The sequence below is a fragment of the Gorilla gorilla genome, chromosome 2 (genome assembly GCF_029281585.2).
Source record: "Gorilla gorilla gorilla isolate KB3781 chromosome 2, NHGRI_mGorGor1-v2.1_pri, whole genome shotgun sequence".
In the NCBI taxonomy this organism is placed as follows: Eukaryota; Metazoa; Chordata; class Mammalia; order Primates; family Hominidae; genus Gorilla; species Gorilla gorilla.
This window is the reverse complement of record NC_086017.1, coordinates 168,487,849-168,509,977: the sequence shown is the minus strand read 5'-3', so window position 1 is coordinate 168,509,977 and position 22,129 is coordinate 168,487,849. Positions and strand designations below refer to the sequence as shown.

At 39.0% G+C, this 22,129-nt stretch overlaps 1 protein-coding gene across 8 annotated transcripts in view; it reads left to right on the top strand.

The window, feature by feature from the left end:
• VEPH1 (ventricular zone expressed PH domain containing 1) overlaps positions 1 to 22,129 on the top strand; it is a 275,621-nt gene that overhangs the window by 156,308 nt on the left and 97,184 nt on the right. For all 8 annotated transcript variants that reach the window (XM_063704317.1, XM_055381889.2, XM_055381888.2 and 5 more), the window contains 2 exons: positions 7,737 to 7,946; positions 8,490 to 8,887. In XM_063704317.1, coding sequence (XP_063560387.1) covers positions 7,737 to 7,946; positions 8,490 to 8,887 — 608 coding nt within the window. The remainder of the gene's footprint in view (positions 1 to 7,736; positions 7,947 to 8,489; positions 8,888 to 22,129) is intronic.

The window sequence follows — 22,129 nt, the reverse complement described above, 5'->3', positions numbered from 1 at the left end:
GGGTTACACTATCATATTTGAGATGAAGACTATGAGAAGATGTATCAAATAGGAAAATTTTAACCATTTTTCCTGCTCTTCCAGTGTCAAATGCCAAGAGTGACAATGTCTTAGCTCTTTAATCCTTATGGCCAGACCCTATTGCTTGCTCCTGTGCCCAGACGATAAAGTCAGCCTAGACAAAGAAGAGCACATTGCCTTACAGGTCTCCCTCTTGATTGACAGTGCTTTGATGATATTCCTACTCTATGTTTTTTACGGTCCTTTATGATTTACAAAGTGATTTTGTAGCTTGTGTTATATCTGGGTGGCAGTTCATTAGGATGGGGCGGCCGTCTTCTGTTAAGGCTACTGCTCACCTGATATGCCCAGTCGTCTCAGGAATCTAAAGATTCGGGGTCCATCTGAACCAGTATCTGCCAGCAGCAAAACCCGAAAATGTACCTTTACCTCGGAATGTATCCCCAAAAGGATAAAAGGCAAAGCCCACCAACTCCAAATAATCCACAGATTAAGTCTTACCTTACTACAGAATTAGTGAAACCCTCAGCAGCCTTGCTTGAGGAAAAAGGCCTCTGCCCTGGTCCACTTCAGATTCTCTTATTTCATTGTCTGGGCCATCGCTTCTCAAAATTTGAACGTGTCACTGGACACCTGGGGACCGTATTAAAGTGCACATTCTGATTCAGTAGATCTGGGATCAGAACCTGAGATTCTGCATTTCTGACAAGCTCCAAGGTGATGCTGATGCCGCTGGTCCAGGGATCTCACTTTGAGTAGGAAAAGCAGGGGCTTTGCACTTTTTGCTGATCCCTTTTCCATGTCTTATTCTCTCCCATGTTGGTTAAATAACTGAAAAGTGAGCAAATGATTGGGCATCTGAATTAGAAGTGTCGCTTCCTTGTATCATGGCTTTTATATTTTCATTCTAATTTCAGGAAATTCTCTTTGTCTGCAGTTGCTCAGAATTCATATTTCAAGTACAGGGATTTATTTTTAATTGGCCATTTCTATATCCCAGTTCTTGTGTGCTCATGGAGTAGGAGAGTCCATCTCTTTTAGTACACACTGTTAAAGATACTGCAGTAAGAGGAGGGATTTTACAGACCTCCCTGGCTTTGAGCAGGAAAAGCATATCTTCTAGGATTGGTAACACTTGCGCAAATCTCCTTCTTTCAGTGTCGAATGTCCACATTAAGCAGCAGCCACTCAGGGTTTTACCATGCCTTGAATTTTTCATGCCCATTCTATGTGAGCAACACTGTCAAATCCAGTATCTTATACAATGCTTTCAGCAATCTGATGATGTAATATCAATCCCATTTTTATATAACAAAAATAAAACTTAGAGTCCTTAAGAGTTTTATAGCATCACTAATAAACATGAAATTGGAGTCATGAACCTAAGCTTTTCCCCATAAGATTCTGTTCAGTCAGTTTCCCCCACAACTGTCTCCTTTTGAAAACTCTTTTAAAATTTTGTGTAAATGAAGTAAACCATGGAGTTATTTCATTTTAGCAGAGTTCTACCATTGGCATGATCACATTCTGATCCCCACATAACTAGGTACCTGCCCATCTCTGCTTTTGCCCACTGAGCAGGTCAGAGGCAGAATAGATACCAAGAACTGAGTCTTATTGTTGTCCTTTCCCTTAACATTCCAGCTTAGGTGTTCCAGCAGCATTATTTATTGCAGTCCCAAAACAGATGCTAGCACTGTGAAGTTGGGGGATCTTCTCTATGATGACTGATGACCCAAGAGATTACTGAAGAGTAAGGAACATAGCATTCTAAGAATTCAGGACTCCAATGTGGATTTAGTCCATTGCATTCTCCTACTTCTCCTTTAACAAGCTTAACTCTGCAGGAGTACATATCCTGGACATGAAATTGTAGGCCAAGATCATCAAACATTAACTAATATTATTTTTCTTTGATTTAAGGAGCCAGGAAGAGAAGCTGCCAATCTTTCCACCCCTGCCAGCTTTATAGTCTCATCTCCCGGCTTAGTGAGAGCAGCGAGCAGCCCAAGGGCCAATTTGTTTCTAAGGGAAGTCCCCGTTCACACAAGAGGGAGGTAATTAGGCCTCCCCCTGGGAATCCCTAGAGGTACTTTTAAAAACTTTGCTTTGGCAACAGAGACCAGAAACTGTTCAGACTAGAAATTATCTGAGCCTCTTGTAATGTGGTGTGTTGAGTTAAGGCCAAGTTAATATTTAGGGGATTATAGAACTCTGGCAAAGATTTCTGTAACATTACCTCTGGGGTCAAAAGTGACAAATGGAAAAGAAATAACAACCCCCTGAGTGAGCCCAACCCACTGGCCCCTGCCCCCACCACTCTACGAGTAAACACATACAGGACCCATGGATCTGCCAGCACTTTCACATTTGTGATGTGTTTCCTTGCTCTAGGAGGGAAGCAGAAGTTTATCTCAGGAAAAGATCTTGGTTTTTGAACTTTTTGTTCAAAAACTTTGTTTCGAACAAAATACTTCTATCTTTTTATATTAAATTTTAAAAGCAAGAGGAAAAGAAGTAAAGGAAAGGGAATGTTTATGATAAACCCAAACCCTCTATCTACCATTTCCTGACCTTCCAATTTATTGGAATTGAAATTTGTCCTACCTCCCTGCCAGCAAAGTTCTGTGGCATGCCCAGGTGGATTGATGGCCAGAAACAGAAAGTTCCCTTTGACCCATCTGGAGACCTTGGCTGCCTCAATGACTTCATTACCACCCCAGTCCACTGACTTCTGTGCTCTACAAATCTAAATCATAAAACCAAGGGAGACTGTGCGGAAGAGAAAGTCTTTGCGGTGAGAATTCTCATCAGCCTTAGATCTAGAGAGCATTTCTTTATCCCAGACATTTTATTGTTGCTTCTTCATTCTTCATATTTGTTCCCTTGCAAATTACTCTTTTTGCCTCTACTCTTGCTCCCTGCTTCTCTCCACATTTCATGTTTACCAAATAGCACTGTGCCATCCCCAAACCCTGAAGGGCCAGAAGTGGCCAGTCTCTCATGGGCATCTGGTAGACCTCAGGAGGTTTTCATTTTGTTTTTGTTGTTGTTGTTGTTGTTATTTGTTTGTTTTTTTGTGTGTTTTGTGGTGGTTGTTGTTGTTTAGAGGTGGGTGGCAGGCTGACTTCAGACAACAATGTGGTCTCAGTTCACTTATTCTACAAAAATTCCAGGTCCTGTGTGTGCCAAGCACTGTGCCAGACCAGATGAGTTGTACAGGTCCCTGCCCACAGTGCAGCAGGGATTTATCCCAGAGTTGCTTTGCCAAGTCTAACAAATAAAAATACAGGACACCCAGTTGAATTTCAGTTAAATAACAAATAATTTCTTAGTATTTTTAGTATAATAATTGTAGTTAAGTATAATATATTTTTAGTATATTTCACTAGGGATATACCTACACTTAAAAATACTTATTGTTAGCCAGGCTCGGTGGCTCACGCCTGTAATCCCAGCACTTTGGGTGGCCAAGGCGGGAGGATCACGAGGTCAGGAGATTGAGACCATCCTGGCTAACACGGTGAAACCCCATCTCTACGAAAAATACAAAAACAAAATTAGCCGGGCATGGTGGCGGGCACCTGTAGTCCCAGCTACTCGGGGGGCTGAGGTGGGAGAATGGCATGAACCCGGGATTCAGAGCTTGCAGTGAGGTAAGATCACTCCACTGCACTCCAGCCTGGGTGACAGAGCGTGACTCAGTCTCAAAAAAAAAACAAAAAAAAGAAAACAAAAAAAACTTATTGTTTATCTGAAATTCAGATTTGGCTGAGTGTCCTGTTTTTCACTGAGAATCCTTACCCTTGAGACACCCAACCTGCCCTCTTGGGGTCAGTGAGTGTCATGCCCAGCATCTCATCAGAGTAACGCTATAAAGCAACTTGAACGTGAAGAAAGGCTGCTTCCAGCTACTAAAGCTCTGATGCATCCAGGCTGCAGGGCTTGCTAACCAATATCTGGTCACTGGAGACACAGGCACGGAAAGGGGCTTAAGTGGCCATCCCCTCCTACAGCCTGACAGTAATAAAATCTAACATGTGATGACTGCTTGCTATGTGCTAGGAACACTGCTTCATGTTGGTTCTGTCATTTAATCATTCTACCAACCCCGTGAGTTAAGTACAGTTATTATCTGCATTTTATAGATGGTGAAATTGATATAAAGAGTACAACAAACAAATGAAGGATCTCCATAAATATGAAACTTTTTTTAAGAATAAAAAACTGATCCAATAAAATTATCTTAGGACATTTTCTATAATCTATGAAATTTGAAGTTTTTTTGAAGAAAATGTGATTATTGTAACTGATATAAGCCAGAGCTTTAGACAGAAAGAAAAAAAATTATAAATTCATGAGAAATTTTCCTCTAACAATTCATATGTTTTGAAGTTTAAAAATGTGTATAGTCAGGCACAGTGGCACACACCTGTAGTCCCAGCTACTCAGAAGGCTGAGATAGGAGAACTGCTAGGGCCCAGATGTTTGAGGCCAGCCTGGGCAACATGGCAAGACCCCCATCTCTAAAAACTTAAAAATTAAAACATTAAAACATTTATATAATGTTCAATATCTAATACTTACATTTTGGGTTACAAGTTATGCTTTACAAATTTTTAAGTTTTAATGACCCCAGCTATAGAAATATTTGAAATAAAGGCATCTTTTAATTTTGAAGTGTGATTAGGTTCCATGGAACCAGAGAAATATTTTAGTTTCATGACTATACATGAACTAATGTGGATAGAAAATAAATACTCCCCAAAATTTCTTGTGTGGTAAGTCCATTAGATTTTTTAAAATTAACCTTGGCAATCATCATGGTTTGTAAAATATCATCCAGAGATAGCATTATCTTGGTTTCATTTGTAATGGGAGTAAACATTTAGAATCTTCTGGCTATAAGATGTCAAAGCCTCCCATCTATTTGACTGTAGCCAATATCACATATATGTCAGAAAGAAAAACATTTTCAAGCTTAGCCTCTATTCCCACATACTGATTCTTGCAATCTACCAATGTATATTTTATTTATGCATGGTATGAGTAGATAAAAATTATGTAAAGCCATAGAAAACTTATAAAATTATGTAAGAAAAATGGTTTTAAATTGTATCAGCAACCGCTTATTAAACAATAAACAATTGCCTTGTTACCTAAAAGATGCTGGTTCCCACTTTGAATCATCAGCAGCTGTCCCTGAGCTGGACCTACAGGTGAATTCTGACCACTGAGGGCCCATAATCATGAACCCTCCCTCAGCGCCAGGACTGCTCTCCTCTCTGGGCCAGCCAGAAAAACTTCACTATCCAACCCTGCTAACGCAGTGCTTCACCAGTGTCCACCTCAGATATAGGTGCCAGAATGGGTAGATTGTAACTGAAAAAATTAGTTACCAGCCCTTCTGCATTGCTTTTTCCTAAAAAGTAGTGTTTTTTGTTGTTGTTGTTGTTTGTTTTTGTTTTTGTTGTTGTTGTTGTTGTTGTTTTTGAGACAGTTTCACTCTTGTCACCCAGGCTGGAGTGCAATGGCGCAATCTCTGCTCACTGCAACCTCTGCCTCCCGGGTTCAATTGATTCTCCTGCCTCAGCCTCCCGAGTAGCTGGGATTACAGGTGCCTGCCACCACACCCAGCTAATTTTTGTATTTTTAGTAGAGACAGGGTTTCACCATGTTGAGCAGGCTGGTCTCGAACTCCTGACCTCAAATGATCCACCCACCTCGGCCTCCCAAAGTGTTGGGATTACAAGCATAAGCCACCGTGCCTGGCAGTGCTTTCTTTCTTTCTTTTTCTTTTTTTTTTTTTTAAGTATGTTTTTCCTCTCACTCTCATTCAGGTATTATGCCAGGTTCACTTTGGCCCTTAGGGAAAAATAATGTTTGAAAAAGCCAAGATTTTTCTCTAAGTCTGGGCCCTTTCCTCAATGTCTTGGAAAAATACTAAAGACAGCCAAGTAAATGCACACAGACAAACCAACAAAATCATTAGACCATCTTGGTGAATATATTTCTAGGGATTATTATATACTGTAATAAAAAATAAATACTTTGTCTCTGTCCCGAGTTCATGGCATACAGCTCCTAAACCCTCAGAATCTCAGATTGATGGGTGTCTTTTATATGCTAGTGAGATGACTGTTGGCAGGGACCCCTAGATTTCTTGAGGATTGGGGCTGGTCACAGGAAGGACCAAGGCATGATTACACTGTTGGAACTTTCAGCCCCATTCTCTATCTTACCCTATAACTCACCCAACCCCAATCTCTGGGGAGGGGAGAGGGGCTGAAGATCGAGTTAATCGCCAATGGTAATCATTTAATCAATCATGCCTGAATAATGAAACCGTCATAATAACCCCTAAAATTCCAAGAACTTCCAGATTGGTGAACACATTGAGTTGCTGGGAGTACAGCGTACCCAGAAAGGGCACAGAAGCTCTGTGCCCCTTCTCCCATACCTTGCCCTATGCATCTCTTCTACTGGGGTGTTTCTGAGTTGTATCCTTTATAATAAACCCAATAATAATAAGTTAAAGTGTTTTCCTGAGTCCTATGAGTCATTCCAGTGAATTATTGAACCATGGGGGTGGGGTGGTGCAGGAACCTCTGTAGCCAAATTGAACAGAAGTGTAAGCTGGGGACCCCATACTTCTCACTGGCATCTGAACTGGGGGCCGTCTGTGGAGTCTGGGGCTAATTCCAGGTCGTTAGTGTTAGGATTGAATTGAACTGTAGGACACCCAGTTGGTGTCTAGAGGGTTGGAGAATTAGTTGGTATGAGAAAAAAACCCACATATTGGGTGTCAAAAGTGTGGTAAGTAAAAATAATTCCTTTTATCCTTGTGTTTTAAGAAAAGAATTAATACTAACACCATACGTTATAAAAATGGATAGTGGTTGTTGAATAAAAATTAAAGTAGCTGTAGGCCAGCTCAGTATTAGAAGATAAATAAGGGAAGATAAATGCATGCTACTTTCCTATAATTACTCAGCACCTCAGTGAACATCAGAAAGCTATTTCTGCAGCTTATTTGTAGGTGCTTATTCTAGCTAAGGCACTGTTAGCCCTCAGAGGAAATCCAAAATTATACCACACATGGCCCCTGCTTTAAAGGAAGTAATTTTAATGACCCACAAAGTGGTTTATAAACTCTACTATAAAAGATATTTGGGTCTATATTAATATCGTTCATAGAAAACCTCTTTCTTCCAACATCTTAAAATTCAGAAAGATATTTCTCCTTGGAAGGTATAAGAGTTATACTGATTTTTTAAAAATTAACAAAACCATGAGTTTATACAGTTCATGTGAAATGTTCTTATTCTGTAATTTCGGTACAAACATATCAGCACATGTAAATTTTTTAGAAAATATCTGGCACACATTTCATGTGAAAGCCATACATTTGAAGAATTTCTAGAAAAGAATATGGTACATGAGCATAAAAACTGCTTTTTATTCTTTGAACTCTTAAAAAAGCATTTTTAATACAAAGTTCACATAAACACCACTGTTTCTAAATTTCTGGCAGAACAAGCTGTAGAAGCAATTTCAAAGACCTATGCCTGTAGTAAATACTTGTTAAATGACCAATGAAAAATATTATCAGGCAAAGCTTTTGCGTCTGAGTGAGAGGCAGTTAAATAGAGAATAACACTGTTCTGAAGAGTATATATGACCTGCATCTAATGCAATGATTTATATTCCTTTAGGAGAAAAATCAGCACTGAAATTGAATTCCCTGAGAAACTGGAAGAAACCAAGCTCATAGTAACTGAAAATGAAGACCATGAAAAACTCCAAGTTAAAATCCAGGCTTTTGAAGACAAGATAAATGCAGAGAGCAATACCCCTGGCTCTATCAGAAGATATAGTCTGGGCCAAGTTTCTAAAGAAGAAAGAAAAAACATTAGATTTAACAGGTATAACTCTTGTTTGGTTTGTTTTTTAAATCGTACACTTCATGTTCGCTATTAGCTTTGTTATCACTCTGTTATGGGGTGTTTTTTATATATCTTTTACCCATTGCCACCCAAAGTGCCGTCCTTACATGAATGAAATATCATCCACAATGCTCTCATTATCCAAAGAAACTCACTATTTTAAATGGGTACTATGAATGGAAAACAAATCTATTGCTTATATGCCATATGGAAAATACTGTCTCTTGATTTCTGATGAAAAATCAAAAGCAAAAGTAGACAAAGATGAAAAATACGTAAGTCTACTATTTTGCAGCCAGTTTTGCCATGAAACTGATTTTTAAACTTTGTTTTTGGAGGTGACTTAGATTTTCAAAGGTTTGGTTTATTACATCATTTATTGGTGATATACATTTATCAGGCCTGTTAATAGTTTCACACTCCAGAGGAAGTAACTTTTTGTCCCAATATTATTATTATTTCTTTTCCTTGTCAGTGAATGGTAACACAACTTCTTTAACTTTCCCTTTGTTTGAACTCTAGGTCAAAAAGTTTGGCTTTGCACACTATGCTCACAAAGGGTGTGGGTTCAGATGACGGCGAAGATGAAAACAGGGGAGACATACCAGCCAGCATCTCTCTTTCAGAAATAGACCCACTTGGCCAAGGAAATGACAAGCTGCCGTTTAAGACAGACACTGAGAGATCACAGCTGGGGGAGTCTTCAGTTTCATACCCAAATATTATACATATAGACTCAGAGAATTTGCCAGAAACTGTTAAAGAAAACTCCCATGAAGAAACTCCAGAGACAACTGCAAGTCCTATAGAATACCAAGATAAGCTCTACTTGCACTTAAAAAAAAACCTCAGCAAAGTGAAAGCATATGCCATGGAAATTGGAAAGAAGATTCCAGTCCCTGATCAGTGTACCATTGAAGGTAAGTGTTGTGTACTTCCCAAACCTGAGAAACTTCAGGAGTCACTGCAAATAAACAAAAAGCTCAAATCAGGTAAATTAGCATACTCTTTTCTGGATCTTTTGCAAAATAGATCATTTTTTTTTAAACACCTTACATTATGTTAGTTGTTTTTTTTTTTTCCCAAGAAAAGGTTGATCATCTTGATTCCCATTTGAATCTACTTGGGTGCACATAAGTCCACTGACTCTTTGATTTTTGCAAACCTCAAGATATATTATTTCTGGTTCCCTGTCCCCAGAATTCACAAAAATCCTGGAAAGAGGTCTGTGACCCTGAAGCCGGCTCTGGGGTAGGGGTTCTGCCAGAGACATTTCCCAACCACATAATCATGCAAGAAAGTCATGCATAACATTGAATATCAGCTTCCATTCAGCTACTGTGTTCCAGGCACTGTGTTAAAAGTACTCAAGATTCAGCTATAAACCAAACAGATACAATTCCTGACCTCTTAGAGTTTAGAGTACAGATGATGATGCTCAACTTAGGATAAGACTATGTCCCCAAAAACCCATTATAAGTTGAAAATGCACCTAGTTTACCAAACATTACAGCTTAGCCTAGCTTACGTTAAACATGCCCAGAACACTTAGGACACTAGCCTACATTAGGCAAAATTACCTAACACAAAGCATATTTTATAATAAACTGTTGAATATCTCATGTAATTTATTGAATGCTGTACTGAAAGTGAAAAATAGAATGGTCGTATAGGAACTCAAAGTATGGTTTCTACTGAATGAGTATCACTTTCACACCATTGTAAAGTCAAAAAATGGTAAGTTCAACCATCATATGTCAGGACCATCCATACACAAAGAAAAGGGCACAACCATAGTCAGGAGGTGGCTTAAGAGAAAGAAGCCAGTGAGAGGTTGAACTAGTCAGAAAACGAAGGGCAAAGTAAAAAAATAAAAAATTTTAAACAGGATGTCAGGGGCCAGGACCTCCCTCAGGCACACAAATTAGGGTGGCACCAATAAAACTCAGTAAAGGCCGGGCGCGGTGGCTCACGCCTGTAATCCAAGCACTTTGGGAGGCTGAGGCAGGTGGATCGCCTGAGGTCAGGAGTTCAAGACCAGCCTGGCCAACATGGTGAAACCCCGTCTCTACTGAAAATACAAAAATTAGCAGGCCATGGTGGCTGACGCTTATAATCCTAGCTACTCGGGAGGCTGAGGCAGGAGAATGGCTTGAGCCCGAGAGGTGGAGGTTGCAGTGAGCCGATATCGCACCACTGCACTCCAGCCGGGGCAATTGAGCGGGACTCTGTCCCCCCGCCCCAAAAAAAATAAAAAAATAAAAAAACTCAGTAAAATTTTAAGTGACAAGATCAGTAACAGTGTCTTACTGAGTCATAGTGGAACGTAAGGCAAAAGGAATAATTAGTAATATCAATCCTGTCCCTAATTACAATTTTGATATTTTGTTCATCATACATTATTTGCATTAATTTTAATTCTAAAAAAATTATATATCTTCATTACTATATATTTCTGACACTCCTTTACATTTTGTGCCCTAGTCCTTCCTGGACCTAGGAAAGGAAATGTGTTTGAGACACGGGTCCTAAAATGCCATAGTGCTAGGGCAGACTCACTTTTCTAGTAGTGGGTTGAACAAGTCTGGATAGCTTTAAGGCACTCTCAGGCTCATAATCTTTACAATAACAATTCTTAGGCAGCAACCATGTTCTTCCCTTGAGATCTATGTGATGGTTCTAGCACTCTGGCACGATCTGCCATCTTGTAGGCTACAGCCCTCATAGAAAAAACCAGACAGCTCAGCCTCCAGAAAGAAAAATAGTTGAAGAATAGAAAATCCAATTCATATTCATCTGCCCACTGGCTATCAGGTTTAGGTACTAGAAGAGCCCTTTTTTCCATATTCTACTTTCTAGCCCTTTTCCCACTTCAAATCAGAGGAAAGAGTGTGTTCTCATGCTAACAAAGGGAAAGGGGGATTCAAATGTTTAGTGATAACATTATAATATTATTTAGCATGTCTGTATATAATCTGACACTTTCAAAAGTGTTTGCACTAATTTTATTAGCCTTCCTAAAACTCTTTTAAAGCCATTTTAATGGTTACAATAAAAGATTGCTTATATTCAAATATAAGTATTAGATAAGTATACCAGGGCTTGGAAATAGCTAAAATCAATAAAATTCCATCAAAATCAACACTTTACAATTGCCTACTTTGCTAATAATCTATGTATCTATTGCACAAGTTGGAGAATTTAATATAAGAGAGATTAAGTGAATTCCCCAGTTTGACAGAGGGAGTCAATAGCAAAGATAAAGGTAAAATAGTGGGATTTTTCAAAGTTGATCTAAAGCATTAAAGGTTTACTATGCAATGAGTTTTATTCTTGTGGAAATGTGTGAGAAAATCCTGCAGATTTACCTCAAACTTCTATTTGTCAAAAACAAATGATATTTCTTATTGCCTTGAGCTATTTTAGGAGTTAAAATTACAGATGGTCCCTGATTTATGGTGGTTTGGCTTATGATTTTTTGACTGTACAATCGTGCAAAAGCCATATACATTCGGTAGAAACCATACTTTGAATTTTGATTCAAAATTCTTCATAACAACTAACTTTATTATATAGGCTTTGTGTTAGATTGTTTTGCCCAACTGTAGACAAATGTATGTATTCTGAGCACATTTAAGGTAGGCTAGGCTAAGCTATGATGTTCGGTAGGTTAAGTGTATTAAATGCATTTTTGATGTAAGATTTTCAACTTACAACGGGGTTATGGGGACATAACCCCATCGTAAGTCAAAAAGCATCCAGAGTTTGACAATTAACTAGTTAACTTTGCTTTTTTTTTCCAAAAATATTGAATAAATTCATCATCTGTACTTAAAAAAAAAGAATACTTTCTTTTGATACTGATGTTTCCTGCCAGGGATGACCTAGACAACCCAGGACTGAGTATGTATTTTTTTAGTTGACATCTTGGAATTCATTCATACTCTTGGAATTTCCTGGGCAATTCCTTGCACAGAGATATGTGTGAAGGATCGAAAATTTGTATGATTCACTGGTAATACATCCGCTGAGAAAGAGCTCAGGCTGATTGCAGGGGACACATTGTTATTACTTCAGAAGTAGTGTAAATTATTCAGTGACACACCAGCAGTCATCTGGCTGACACAATTTTGCTTGTTATCATAAGATTGCTCAACAATATTACCTTTCTTTCCTTAAAATCTTATTTAAAAAAGATTTAGGCTTAATTGTGTTATGTTTGATGTGTTGTTGATATAAATGCAACATATTTGATCTTTCTTGATGAATTATGCATAGTAGTCAAGAAGCAAAGAGAAGAAGCATAAAAACCACTTCTGAAACATTTAAAGTTAAAGGGACATATAGCCAGCAGGAAATAACAACAAAGTGTTAAGAAAAATTTTGGACTGCTGTTACAAAGTCCATACGCTAGGAACACGACAAAACAACCTTTGAAAGAAATTCTTTTGATGTTAGGTTGGTCCATATGAAAAAACTGACATTAGACTGTTTTGACATATAAAAATATCAATTTCATATGGTTCCACATAATACTTCGGTATAAACTATGTTAAATGAATAGGAACCTCACTGGTCACTGTATAGCAGAATTCGGTATGAGTTGAATCAGGGTCACAAATAGCATTCATAACTCCAGTCAGCCATCTATTGTTGCATAATATTGATCACACTGGGGACAGGCAATAGAGTATAAATAGATCAGTGAGAATCTATCACTGTGTCTGGAAAAAAATGTCAAACCCCAAGTCTTATTAAGTTTGGGTCGGCAGTGTCATTTTGGGTATGAAACAGCCTGTTATTCCTAGGTCAGTAATTCACTTCTGAGCCTTGTAGGTCTCTAGTATTTGTGCAGGTTTACCAACCACTTAAAGTTATGTATTCATAAGCAGAGCAATGGTCTAATATCACTGCCTGATTGTATTTATTTACAAGACTGGAGGAACTGAATTCATCTGCCAAAGGGCATTTTAAAAATCTGAATCATTGGCATTCATTTATGTGAACAAAGCTGATTAGAGGTCAAAAAAAACACACACATGATATTGTAATAAATCCTTGGAAACCTGGCCCATAACTGAAGTTCTATAAAGAATAATATAAAAGCTTACAAGAACCTATCAATGTTACTTTGAAGTATTTCCTGATTGGGTGAAAATACATCCCATCTGTAGAGTGTATCAGCAAGGCTGACTTACAGAAAGCTAATTTTCAAGCTAGTAATGTAGTCCTTTCTTTATAGACCCACACAAGTTGATTTTTCTTTTTTGTTTTTTTCTTTTCTTTTTTGAGATGGAGTCTCGCTCTGTCACCAGGCTGGAGTGCTGTGGCACAATCTCGGCTCACTGCAACTTCTGACTCCCTGGTTGAAGTGATTCTCCTGCCTCAGCCTCCCGAGTAGCTGGGATTACAGGCACACACCACTACACCCAGCTAATTTTTGTATTTTTAGTAGGGACGGGGTTTCACCATGTTGACCAGGATGGTCTCAATCTACTGACCTCGTGATCCACCCATCTCGGCCTCCCAAAGTGATAAGTTGATTTTTTTCTTAAAATGAGATTAATTATTAATATCAATTAGTGGGCATTGTTTTCATGGTTAATGACAAATAAAGCCTCCTTACTGAAAATGTGCAGGTAGTCAAGTCCACCTCAGTACTGGTGTGACTGTGGGGTGCTCACATCCTCCTGGTCCAGTTGGTCCCATCTGGGGGATGTTGATTACGCCCATCCACTTAATGCTTCTGGGGAAGGTTTCTTTTTTATTTTTTAATGGATTAATCATGGGATTAGGATAATTTATCCATGAATTGAAGTTGTAAAATTTGGAGCCAGAGAAGAATTTTAAATCTTTTTCACACAATTTGAGAAAGAAAAACAGCAAATAGGAAAATGTTACCAAATTTCCTGAAGCCTCATTCATTAAGGTGGTCTCTTGGGCCCCTGTTAGAAGGGCACTTACTAGGGAATACTTTTCTAGCAAACTTTTCTTGGTGCTTTGGGACTTTTCTTGGATTACCTTACTTACCTGCTCCCACCTCTCCAAATAGTGAATTTTAGTTGACAAAGGCAGACATAACAGCGACTGGTTTCTATCTTTACTTTCTCCTACCACACATATCCCAATCCCAGTCATCTGCAACAGCCCGTGAAACACATCCAAATAACAAGAAGAAATGAAGATTTACAAATCCTTTTGAAAAGACTCTGCAAACTGCTCTAATGAGTTAACATCAGAACACTGCCCTTGTACATCCTCAGCCAAGAGTAGGTGCAAGACTCGGGCGTGTAACAACAAATCACTGGGAAGGATGTCAACTACCTGCATCCATGACTTAACATGTTGCAAACTTCCAAAAGAAGACATAAGATAACTTTATTTCTCATTAATTATATTTTTAAAAGCTCTTCTTTAAAATAAAAAAAAGTTTGGTTTCCTTTGCACATTTAAATAAATAATTAAAGAAAAGTGTTCTGGCCGGATGCAGTGGCTCATGCCTATTACATAATCCCAACACTTTGGGAGGCCAAGGCAGGCGGATCACCTGAGGTCAGGAGTTCGAGACTAGCCTGGCCAAAATGGCAAAACCCCATCTCTACTAAAAATACAAAAATTAGCCAGGCGTGGTAGCATGCGCCTGCAGTCCCAGCTACTCTGGAGGCTGAGGCAGGAGAATCGCTTGAACCCGGGAGGCAGAGGTTGCAGTGAGCCGAGATCACACTACTGCACTCCAGCCTGGGCAACAGAGCAAGACTCTATCTCAAAAAAAAAAAAATGTTTCTTACAATGCAGATGGACAAAGGAGTATGTTGTTTGTCCACATCTCTGATTAACCTGTTATTTATCTACAGATGAGATGAATATATTCATCTGACTAGAAAACAGTGCAAAATAAAATTGGTTGAGCACATGCACACTCTTAGGACATTTTGTATGGAGATCCAGGAGCAGTTATCTGACTGAAAATGAAATCTGTCATCTCAAACCTTGAAATGCCTAATTCCCCTAATATAGTATCCACCTTAGGTGTGTCTCTAATAGATTTAAAGGGACCTTGCTAACAAATAGAGGCAAAAGTAAATACATAAATGGAGCAAAAATGCACAGGAGTATATTTCAATATATCTCACCCTAAAAGTCACCACATTAAAAGAAAAATGAGGAGATGTGGGTGGTGTAAAAGCAGTTGTTTTCTGTGGCATATTTCATATTTTTAAATATATTTTTGAAATGTATTATTATTAAGATAGAAGGGTATATAGCAATATAGTCTTATATCCACAGTCAGTACTTTTATCTTTTTTGAGGGAAGCTTATACTCAGAGATTATTATCAGTCATCCATTATTGTTGTTTGGGGACTGTCTTTACTCCAAGGGATGCAGTGCAGTACAAAATGGTCCTGAGCCCCTGACAGTCCCCAGCAGAAGAGTACATTCCAATCCAGTTTGCCACAAACCAAATTTCAGTAAAGTGAATGTTATTTTTCCATTTACTTTCATTATGAAACTGGCAGTATATGCCCTGTAGGGAAACAGAGTGGTCCCTGGATGTCATCAAATCTCATTTAAAAACAGAGTAAACAGAGTAAATCCATATTTTTTAGCTCTGTTGGTGATGAAGAGTTGGTAGCCAGGAAACTGAAAAGAGATTATATCGCTGGGTGAAGGGTTTTGATAAGACAGGGGAAAAGGTGGGGGTGGAGGAGGGTAGATTATTTCCTCCTATTTGCTCCACAACAACCATCAAATTTCAGGTGACGGAGAATTTTTAAATATTTTTCCAAAATCATAGGCAATTACATAGTTAGCAATTGAGAGTCCAGGTATTTGATAATTTAGTAGGAACTGATCTGTGTTACAGTTCATTTTCAGAGAGGTGCATATTTACAGCAGATGAGTCCAAAGCTGACAGAGTCTACTTGGATTGAGGCAAAAAGAGCTGAGTAAAAGACAGCTAATTCTTATGTCTACATTTTTGCCCTGTTCACATTAGGGACTGGTGAAAAATTATAAAACACAGTGTTTTGTGTTTTTTTTTTGTTGTTGTTTGTTTGTTTTTCTTATAAAAAGATTCAGTTGGCCCGGTGTGGTGGCTCACGCCCATAATCCCAACACTGGAAAGCCGAGGTGCGTGAGTTGCTTGAGCCTAGGAGTTCACGGCCAGCCTGGGCAGTATGGTGAAACCGCTTCTCTACAAAAAATATGCAAAAATAAGCCAGCCATGATGTGCACTTGTAGTCCCAGCTGCTTGGGAGGCTGAGGTGAGAGAATCGCTTGACTCCAAGAGGTCGAGGCTGCAGTGAGCCGTGACTGCACCACTGCCCTTCAGCCTGGGTGACAAAGAGAGACCCAGTCTCAAAAAAAAAAAAAAAAAGAGTGAGAGAGTCAGCAAACTTTTAAAGATAATTTGCTTTACAGAAAATCATCATTTTTCAGATGAAAATATCCACATCAATTATCCCGCAGCCATTAAAATATTACACTGGCATTAAAATAAGCCACAAATGCAGGAAATGTAAAACTGTTGAAGAAACTCTGAGAGTGTGATTCTGTTTCTCATATATAACCCTGTAGTTTATACATGTAAGTAAAAACTACTTTTTACAGATGATCACTTCAGTTTAGATGTTTGAAGAAATATTAATCTGGGAAGTAATGCCTTACTTACATGGCTAGGGACAATGACAGGTGACTGTGTCTCCCCAGTGAGACTTCTAAGCCTCAACGCACAAGAATGTTGTCATCTACTTAGCTGGTATTTGTGCTCAAATCATCTGGTGTTGGGCCAGGCAGGGAGAAACTTAGCCAGCCACCCCTAGAGTTCCCTGGTCTCTCAAACTTGAGGGATTTGTTAGTGATGCCTGAAAGGTTCATTGCTTTGGAGACTTGCCTGGCAACAGCAGAGATTGCCATGCTCATTTATGCCTTCATTCATTCATCAGCCAGCTCTTCTTGAGAACCTGGCAGTACCAGGCACGCTGCTGTAGGCAGGGGATACAACTGTGTGCATAATAGACATGGACTCTGCTTTCATGGAACTTACATAATACGTAGTTACAAAGTGAGATGACTTATCTGCAGAAAAGGAACATGGTTCTGTCAGAACCTATCACATGGAATCTGCCCTAATCTGGGGGTCAAAGTAGCTTCCCTGGAGAAGGAACTCTTGAGAAATGTGAAGAGTAAGTAGAGGTGTGGGAGCTGAAGAGAACCGTCTGTCCTGTGGAGAGAAGGGGCACAACCTACTCCAGGGACTGGAAGTTGGCCCCCTGGGGAGCACTGAAGTGAAGTGAGGAGGAGGATAGTTCAATGTAGGCAGGGATCTGGGCTCTATCCTGAGAAAAGTCAGATTGAAAACATAATCTCCCTACCTGCAATGTGGAGATTAGTCTGTAGAGGGGGCTAGAGACTCCTTAGGAAGCAAATGCTATTCTACAGGTGAATAGCAGATTCATTCATTCGTTCAACAAAAATTTGAGTCCCTAAGTTGTGCTAGGCACTGAAGATATAGCAGCAAACAAAAGCAAATCTCTCCCTTCTTGGAACTTATTCTGTGGGATGATATGGACCAAGAACAAAAAATATATAGAAAGAATAATGCCAGGTAGTGACAGATGCTGTGAAACAAAACAAGTTGCGGAGGGATAAAGAATGGGATTACTATTTAGGTAGAGTAACAGGGGAAGGTCTCTCTACTGAAGTGATTTTGCAATGGAGACATGAATAAGGAGAAGCAGCAAGGACGGAACAGTAAATACAAAGCCATGAGGCAGAAGGACACTTTATGTGTGGGACCCTAGATTAGGGTGGTTGGACTACAGGTGGTGAGAAGTGTTCACTCCAGATATATTTCAAAGGAAGGCTGTCAGCAGTGCTGATGGGTTGGGCCTAATCACCCAATGGATGGATGAGACAGATAAGACTAGAGGAAGAATGTGTGGGGAGATACAAATCAAGAGCTTGGTTTTAGACACATGAATTTTGAGATTACCACTCATTTTTTTTTTAATTAATAAACTTTACTTTTTAGAGAAGTTTTAGGTTCACAGCAAAATTGAGTGGCAAGTATAGAGAATTCCCATTTACCCCCTGTGCCCCACTACACACACAACTTCCCCCACTGTCAGCATCCCTCACCACAGCGACACATTGGTGCAATCGATGAACCCATAGTGATACATTATCATCTAGAGTCCATGGTTTACACTGAGGTTTACTTTGGTATTGTACCTTTTATGGGTTTTGACAAATGTATAATGACATGTGTCCGTTATTGTAGTTTCAAACAGAGTAATTTCACTGCCCTAAAAATCTTTCCTGTTCTGCTTCTTCATCTTGTTCATTCTTCATTCATTCATTCTACAAAATTTTTGAGTGCCTACTACATGCCAGCACCACTCCAGGGACTTGGGAAACACCAGTGATCAAAATAGGCAAATATCCTTGCCTCCATGGAGGCTGTTCTAGTGGGAAAAGACGTATGATAAATAATAGAAATGATAAATAAGTAAAATATGTAGGATGTTACAAAGTGTTAAGTGCTATGATAAAGAGAAAAATAGAGCCAGCCAAGAAAACCCAGGAAAAAAAAAGGATTTACATATATGTGTATGTATGTACAAATTTGGAGGGAGGAGAGAAACTTCTAGAAGGATACACATCAAGCAGCTATCACTGTTTTTCTCTGAAGAATCACATTGGGGCTGAGTGCAGTGGCTCACATCTGTAATTCCAACACTTTGGAGGACAAGGTGGGCAGATCGCCTGAGCTCAGGACTTCAAGAAGACCCTGGGCAAAATGGCAAAACCCCACCTCTATTAAAATATCCAAAAATTAGCTAGGAATGGTGGCATGCCTCTGGTCGCAGCTTCTCAGGAGGCTGAGATAGGAGAATCACTTGAGCCCAGGAGGTGGAGGTTGAGCCAAGACTGCACCACTGCACTCCAGCCTGGGCAACAGAACTAGATCCTGTCTCAAAAAAATAAAAAGAAAAATAATCAGATTGGGGGTGCAGGCAGAGAAGAAAGCGAGAGGGAGAGGGAAATTTGAACATTTTAATGTAAATATTTCTGCAAGGTTTGGAAATTTTTAATAAGAATAATTGGCTTCAGTAATAGAGATGCAGGTAACTTGGAACTAGGTAATAACTCCAGATGCCCAGCGTCCTATCTAAATTGGGTTCCAGTCCCACCTCTGCTGCAGGGCAATTCTGATTCCTTGAACAGGTTACTTCATCTCCTTGGTCACCACTTCCTCACACTTATCCCAAGAGTATATTACAGAGCCATGGGTTTGCAAGCTCTGCTCCCTATAGAGGCTCCAGAGACCTTTTTTTCCTCCCTTTACCTGCCTTGCAAACAGAACAACCCTGATGTAGCTGGCTTCACACACTAGCCTTCCCGAAGAATGTTTAAACCAAGAATTCCACAGCTTAAAGAAACTTGAAAAACACTGGGCTGGATCACTTTTAAGGCCCTTTATGCTCTAAATGCAATTAATCCCTAGTGTCTTATGGCAGAGCTGGCAAAGTATAAAACATTAGTTATTCAGCGAAGGTTTTTTTGTTGTTGTTGCTATCAGCCTCAAACAACTTTATTACTAATTTTGTATCTCCAATATAAAGTAAAAAACAAAACTTTTCTTTCATATTAATTTCCTGTCCTTTCTCTAGACATCTGCATTCATCAGTTTACTACAGTTGGGAGAAAATAAGACAGATTTTTCATAGTTGTGAGGTTTGTCTCACTATTTGCTTGGATTTATTCATTAATATGTATCAAACAGCAGATAACCAACCATGATCAGCAAATTAATGCTTTGTGTCTGTCCTGACTGTTTCTATTCTAACAGTTTTGTTCACCTTACTCAATAGAAAGTTATCTATTTCAAACAATACATGAAGCAGCCTATAAAAATATATAATAAAGCAAAAAGAATTTTTACTCAATGTAGAGGGGAAAATAAACATAGAGAAAGAAAATGAATCCAGCAGTTGAGTTATTTTTCAGAAACTTATCCCTGGAAATATCCACAATTGCTATACGTGGTTTGAAATTTACTTCTGAGCACCCTAGTGGTCATAGTAAGGAGGGCAACAATATTGGTTTAAAAATCTACAGTGTCCATAAATAAAAGTGTACTAAGTGCTGGTGGGAGTAGGGGAAGAAAGCTATTTATTTGGTTGATGAATGCTGTTCTCACTAAAGCCAGTTCATCAAAATAGGTGTTTATATTATGCAACAAACATACAACCATTAAACATAACAATAGAGCAATTATTCTAAACCAGAGGTAATTTTGTCTCCCCCATTTGATAATGTCTAGGGACATTTTTCATTGTCACAGCTTGGGAGTGGGTGCTACTGACTTCTAGTGGATACAGCCCAGGAATGCTGCTAAATATACTACAATGCACAGGTCAGCCCGCCACCCCAAAACAAAGAATTAATCCAAAAATATCAGCAATGGTTGAGAAACGCTGCAACAGATCCTCGCTTCTTGAAATATGGTCCATGGACCAACAACATCAACATCACCTGGGTACTTGTTAGAAATTCAGATTCTCTGGCTTACCGTAGACTTACTGAATCAGCATCTACAGTTCCACAAGACTGCCACCTCCAACCAGGTGTTTCATAACACATTGAAGTTAAGAAGCACTACTACTACAGAAATAAGAATTTCCAGTAGACACTAGTAGTAGAGAAAAGACAATGAATTTGTGATTGAATTAATGGACTCTTCATTTAATGATCACCTATTAATTGAGGAGATGGGCCAAGAGCGGTGGCTCACGCCTGTAATCCCAGCACTTTGGGAGGCCAAGGCGGGTGGATTGCTTGAGGCCAGGAGTTTGAGACCAGCCTGTCCAACATGGATGTTCAAGTGATGTTCATGAATGTTCAAGCGATTCTCCTGCCTCAGCTTCCCAAGTAGCTGGGACTACAGGTGTGCGCTACCACTCCAGGCTAATTTTTGTATTTTTATTAGAGATGGGGTTTTACCATGTTGGCCAGGCTGGTCTTGAACTCCTGACCTCAGGTGATCTGCCCACCTTGGCCTCCCAAAGTGATGCGATTACAGGCATGAGCCACTGCACCTGGCCATATATACCACCTTTTCTTTATCCATTCATTTGTTTTGGGGGACCCGGGTTGATTCCGTATCTTAACTATTGTGAATAGTGCTGCAATAAGCATGGGGGCACAGATGTCTCTTCAATATAATAATTTCCTTTCCTTAGGATAAATGCCCAGTAGTGGGATTGCTGTGTCATATGGTAGTTCTATTTGTAGATACTGAGGGACCTCCACACTGTTCTCTATACTGGTTGTACTAGTTTGTATTCCGAACAGCATGTAAGAGTACTCTTTTCTCTGCATCCTCACCAGCATTTGTTATTTTTTTCTTTTTGATAATAGCCACTGTAACTGCGGTGAGGCAATACCTCATTGTGGTTTTGGTTTGCATTTCTTTGATGATTAGTGATGTTGAACATTTTTTCATATATTTGTTGGTCATATGTATGTCTTCTTTTGAGAAATATCTGTTCAGATCATTTCCCCATTTTTAAATCAGATTGTTAGTTTTTTTGCTGTTAAGATATTTGAACTCCTTGTATATTCTTGATGTTAATATCCTGTTGTATGAATAGTTTGCAAATATTTATTCCTATTTTGTAGGTTGTCTTTTCATTCTGTTGATTGATTTCCTTTGCTGTGCAGAAGCTTTTTAGTTTGAAATAATCCCATTTGTTTATTTTTGCTTTTGTTGCCTGTGCTTTAGAAGTCTTATTCATAACATCTTTCTCCAGACCAGTGTTTTGAAGCATTTTCCTTATGTTTTCTTCTAGTAGTTGTATAGTTTCCAGTTTTACACTTAGGTCTTTGATTCATTGTGAGTTGATTTTTGTATAGGATAAGAGGTAGGAGTCCAGTTTCATTCTTCTGCATATGGATATCCAGTTTTTGCAGCATCATTTATTGAAGAGACTATCCTTTTTCCAATGAGTTTTCTTGGCATTTTGTCAAAAATTAATTGGCCGCAGATATGTGGATTAATTTGTAGGTTCTTTATTCTGTTCCATTGGTCTACGTGTCTGTTTCTATGACACTACCATGTTGTTTTGGTTACTACAGCTTTGTAGTATTTTTTGAA